We start from the raw sequence: 5699 nt of genomic DNA on the forward strand, positions 1-5699 counted from the left end.
CACACAGCTCTAACCAAAGCAGTAGAAATAGTTTAGAATAAAAACATATTTCAGAAATAGTTGTGAATAAAAAATAAATATTTGAGGATATTACATTACCCCAGTTAAGCAAGGCACCTCCTGTATTTTCACTGATAAAAATTGAAAGAAAAAATGAATCTGAATAATTGAAGACAAAAATATCAGCTTCCCAAAGAAATAATTTAAAACTCCTTTGGTTAAGTGAAAAACTCCTGGAGAAAACACCATGGAGACTGAACAGAAACATTACAAAGATCAATAAGTAAAACGTCCCCATAATTATATAATGATAGAGATAAATGTATTATGACTAATCAATTAATACTGTAATTATCCTGGTCAGACCAGAAAAGGTCTTTTCAAATAATGATAAATTTCCTAGAAACATTGTGATGTGCAAAATATAAATTAAGATTTGATTTTGCAGAAATCTGGAATATGGTACATATTAACTCTAATTTTGTGAGAAATGGAACAAGGACTTTGTAAATCCAAGTGTGTTCTTATGCACAATGAAAAACAACATGGTTTTTGTCATAGATCTCTGCTCTCACAAACAAGGCCTAAAGCCTAGCTGACTAAGCAATAAGGATCTTTTTCAGCTCACATGTTAGGACTCCACATTTAATGATTTCTGTTCATCACTTCTTGGGATGTGTGATGCTGCATTAACTGATGAGTGGTTTCTGTATCTTTTTTAATGAAAGGAAATGTAAAAGTCACCACAATGAGCTTTTGATATTTAATAGGGAAATTTTAAGCTGGGCGATGATAAAATAAATGGTACTGTATTTCCCTTTGTTACTGGTACTGTAGGTAAAAAAGGGATTGCTAAAACACCTTCAAGTAGATAACCCCAGACCTCCAACTGTCTTCTTCAGTATTTGCATTCAGAAAGATGCTGACATTTGAATCAAAGAACATGGGGTGTAAAAAACCCACAAAAGTTTTAAATTACCATGTGGACCCACTGATAAACAGCTCTTCAATGGCTGTTTTCCAGGTCCAGTATGACACATTTAAGCCTGTAGTGGAGCAAGTCTTATAAAGCATTTTTTGACAGGCCAAACATTCCATTACCCAGCATACACCAAAATCTATAACCCAGACCTCAGCCTTTCAATAAGATCCACAAACAAAATTAGCTCAATTCTGCACGAACGTCTTCAGGTAGCAAAGCAATTCAACAAAAAATATGTCAGTCATTCCCAAGGTGTTATCAATGCAGGACACTGCCAGTCTGTTACACTACAAGCTTTGATGTGCCCTGCTTGGCTCAGGAAATTATCAATTAGAAGTAAGCTTACCATACCATGCTAAAACAACAGTCCAGGTGTATACCAATGACATGTCCTAATGTGAAAAATAATGTAGGGCTTTTAAGCAGTTAAACCAAATAAGAACAGGAAAAGGTGCAGCACTATCAACTTATACAGTAGGCTTTGTGAAGATGCGCTACGGAGTCAGTCTGTGCATGAACTAACACTATACATTAATAATGCTGAATTTTAAATACAAAGGTATTTCTTTCAATTAAAACACTTGCTTGAGGCAGCAAAGCACTGCCCATAGTATATCTATCGATGGACATTTGTTCTAAGCAAGCCAAGGACCCCAAATCGTACCCATCAGCTGCACAGACTATGAAGTAAACTTTGCTTACAATGTGGAACCAGCACCAGGCTGCACTGTATCAACGTCTAACATATATAAATGGAAGTGGGGGGAGATCAATAGAGCAGTATGCCTAAAGAACAAGAATACGGACGTGTTTTCTACGGGAGCTCTTTATGGCCATTATAGTACGTGCCTGTCCTTCACAGTCTACACAACATGCCAAAATAACTCACAGCACGTCTGTCAATAACGCTTCAGTTTGGCTGTGCACGGACTTTTTATACATGAACGGAAAACAAACCATCTAAGGTACTAAAACTGACGTGTTACTTTAAAAATTCCAGTTTCGCAAGAAAGTTGATGCTACAGATTAGCGGACATTATAAACTAAGTACCTTGTGATTTTTGTTTTTCAACACAACTACAGTGGCAACATTACTAATAATGATAGCAGATTCAATATAAAACGCATACACACTTCTCGATCGCTGCAACTTTCCCTTCCTTAGTAACGTAGGCAGCTATGGTTGCTAAGGCCGACACAAACTAGCAGCCTATCATTAACGGGCGTTTAAAATACATTTATTTTCTCACTGAAGTATTTTAACATGCCTGCAAATTCGCTGGTCATAGTGCGGTTCGGTCCGTATGAGTCCTGTGGTATCGTGGAGCACAGAACCTTCCGTTTAGAGGGTCTTCAAGGTAAATTAAGTTGAACTAGCAGAGCTAAACTACCTGTTTCGTAAGAGAAAACGGTTAGTGTTCATTTTCTACTAGTCAACGAAGAAACTTGTTTAGAGGAAGAATAATATTGTTTTGCTATTATATATAACATGATTTTAGTAATGTTTGGCACAATTTAGTTTTGCATTAATCAATGGAAACGTGCAACTGAATTGAAACACGTTGCGTTAAACATACCCTATTTTTATGTATCCATAAATTAATTTCCCTTCTATTTTCTAGCTGCTCTGCAAGAGGACGGGCATCGATGCGTCCTTAAAAAGATTGCTGACTGGAACAAGGTGGAGCTTGTCGTAAACGGAGAGTGTATTTTTCAATGCAATATTAAAGATCTTGACTTTGGTAAGAAGATTGCAACATCCCTCTTGTGCTTTTGAAACGATCACTATCATAGATAGAAGGGTCACCATAGATCAATAAATTTAGAAGTGCTGAGAAAAACATCGCATACGTGCTAGCACTAAAGCTGGTTAGTGCAGTACGTATGAGAGTAAACCTTTAATATCTGTTTTAAAATGTTTTGTTTAAAAAAAACAGTATGCATATGCATTAAAGAGTCAAGGGAGGTATTAGTAAACAAAGACTAAACTATAAAAAAATAATAATGAAAGAGAGCAGTTAGATGCTAATCAATATTTTTTTTACAGGAGGAGATGGAAAACTAGACCCACTGTGCCAGGAGGCTAAAGAAGCTGTTAAAAATGCTTACTGACCAGGCACTCGCCCCATCCCCCTTTTGGTGTGGATCAGTCCTAAACGTCCTCCATTCCCTCTGCTTTGTATGCACCTTGTCAAACAATTTAAAACACGCATTGGAATGAAGACGCTTTTTCACAACACACCAAACATTTTTATGTCATGTTTCTGAGGACTGGCTGCATCCTGTTTCTTAAATGTTTGCCATTCATGTTGACTTTTCATTAACTCAGATGTATTTTGACTCATTAACTCAATTTCGGTTCTCAGATGTATTTCAGAAAAACTGTCTCACAAAAAGAAATTGCTCACTTAGAAAGTGTATAAACCACTTCCTTAGAACTCTCAGTCCCTCTATATTTTTTTAAAAAACAAGATTTGAAAAAAGGTCAGCACGGTGATCTGGTGGTTAGCTTTGTTGCTTCACAGCACTAGGGCTCAAGGTTTAATTCCGGACCCTGAGTGCTACAGTATCTGCGTGGGTTAGTACTGTATGTTGTCCTCGTGTTTGTGTGGGTTTCCTCCATGTGCTCTGGTTGCCTCCCACAATCCAAAGACAATCCTGGAGTGAGTGTGTGTGCGCCGCAATGAACTGGCGTCCCATCCAGGGAGTACCCTGCCTTGTGCCTGTTGCTTGGCAGGCTTTCTCATAACCTGGAAGTGAAAGAAGCAGTTAGAAAATGGATGGATTTGAAAGGCGTTATGCCCCATGTTCAGCTCACATTCAGCATTTTGAGCACTGGTTTGTCATTATTACCAGGGCCCCATTAAATAAAATTACAATTTGTGTTATTGCTTCTGCTTCCCAACAGCTGTTTTTGCATTTTTCTAAAAGTTATACCAGTTATTTAAACATTATAGACATTTTTGTGGGATTTCATTGAGCTACCATATACTGTACACTTGAAGGACACTAGACGTCAAAAAAATGAAAGCTTAGTCTTTCCATCTAATTGTTTCCCAAACACATCGCCATCCAATTATATTATTATCTTTATCTAAGGTTTTCAATCTTATTTTTATGCAAAATCATAATTGGCATTCAAAAATGTCTCACTGTGAAAGAAGATATTTAATCTATGCCAAGGTGAGTCTTGAAACTGATTTCAAAATTGTTGTATTTGAAGTTTGCCTGACCTGACATTTTCCTTTACAAAGGATTGTTGGAAGCTGTAGCATACTGTAGATGTACTGTTGTTATTCCACACCTGTGACATTTTAAGCATTACAAAGAAAAATACCATTGTAAAGCTTCTTAACTGCTATTCTTAAAGAATTCTTTCAATTAAAGAAGACTAAAGCTGTCTGTTTTCTTCACAAAAGGCTACTGACTATAACCTCTCTGACATTTCTGCGATAGCTGTTCCATAGGGAAGTAGCTGTCCTGGATGCAAGTTATATAAAGGCTTATCTCTTCTAATTGGACACTATCCAGAGTATCTTCAGTTAATGGAATTGTGAATGACTGGACAGATACTGTGTATTTTTCCCTGACAAAAAGGTCTTAATTAAATATCTGTTTACTTTTCAGTTTTTGACTTTACAATGAGTGAAATAAATACCAGAAAGTCCTCCAGAAGAAAAAGCAAAAGCTTTTTCTGTGAATAAAATGAGCAGGTGAGATTCATTGAAAAGTATTGTCTGGAAATCTAGTAGTTCAATTAATCAATGCGGTATTTAACAACTAACCCAAATATTATGCAGCACTCAAGTCTTTTTTATATTATCCTGAACAGTAGATTCTGGCTAAACACTGGTCACAAAGAATTAAGTCTCATCTTAGGCAATATACCAAGGTTCATTTCATGTGTCGTGGTACTATAGTCACTCTACATAAAGTTACATCTTGGAAATTATCCCGGTTATTGCCTTGTCTGATAGCTTTAGCCTAATCTGTTTCGTCTTTACAATTATACACCTGACTTCATCTCTCACTGTTCATTCCAGTCTCTGTCCATTTAAAAAAAAAACACAAAAGCCTGCTGAGCATCAAGTATAATTGAAAATTAAATTTTCTCATTAAGAGAAAATTGTTGGGCCTTTGAATAATATATACAAGAACACATCTTTTCATAATACCCATCTTCTACTGCAAAGTTTACACTGAATCAATCTGAAGTGATACATTTGTTTATTAACTGTTAAGGATTTAAATTTCTGTCAAATTTGAAATGTTGTGGTAGGAGCTTCTTGATAAGTTTGAAATAAACCTGAAAACGTGGCTGTGTTTGGAGAGAAAACTAGTCTAGACAAGCCACTTAGTTCAATATTTTCATTTTATCTTCTTTTACTGGGGACAGATTATTCAATTTACATGATAAAGCTGTGTTTAAAACCCCCATAGAGAAAGAACTGAAGAACACCAGGTGGCCTTCACTTTTATTTTCCAGCTGCTTCTTCTGCATGGCTATGGAAGCTCCATTGGTCCCAGTGATATATCCATTTCCCCACACACCAGAAAAAAAGGCTAAATTAAAGTAAAAATGTCTGAACTTTCAGAAAAAAATACCATTTTGGTTTTTGATGGCTCATTCCTACTTTTTTTTCCACACCATTTTTATGAGACAGGATTATCTGTTTCCTCTCCCACCTTATACAGTATATCTGTTCAATGGAACTAT

The 5699-nt window shown here is 36.2% G+C and overlaps 1 protein-coding gene across 1 annotated transcript; it reads left to right on the plus strand.

Moving 5' to 3' along the window:
• Nucleotides 1-2138: 2138 nt before the first annotated feature.
• On the plus strand, nucleotides 2139-4383 carry c6h10orf53 (chromosome 6 C10orf53 homolog). The gene is made up of 3 exons (XM_088634714.1): nucleotides 2139-2340; nucleotides 2605-2724; nucleotides 3030-4383. The coding sequence occupies exons 1-3, from the start codon at nucleotides 2247-2249 to the stop codon at nucleotides 3092-3094; spliced, it is 279 nt and encodes a 92-aa protein (XP_088490840.1). The 5' UTR covers nucleotides 2139-2246; the 3' UTR covers nucleotides 3095-4383.
• The last annotated feature ends 1316 nt before the right edge of the window (nucleotides 4384-5699 follow it).

Source organism: Lepisosteus platostomus, chromosome 6 (genome assembly GCF_059453375.1).
Source record: "Lepisosteus platostomus isolate fLepPlt1 chromosome 6, fLepPlt1.hap1, whole genome shotgun sequence".
In the NCBI taxonomy this organism is placed as follows: domain Eukaryota; kingdom Metazoa; phylum Chordata; class Actinopteri; order Semionotiformes; family Lepisosteidae; genus Lepisosteus; species Lepisosteus platostomus.

Coding starts and splice junctions, on each gene's coding strand:
- c6h10orf53 (XM_088634714.1), top strand. CDS start 2,247: ATGCCTGCAAATTCGCTGGTCATAGTGCGGTTCGGTCCGTATGAGTCC. Junction 2,341..2,604: donor CCGTTTAGAGGGTCTTCAAG/GTAAATTAAGTT, acceptor TCTATTTTCTAG/CTGCTCTGCAAGAGGACGGG. Junction 2,725..3,029: donor TATTAAAGATCTTGACTTTG/GTAAGAAGATTG, acceptor TTTTTTTTACAG/GAGGAGATGGAAAACTAGAC.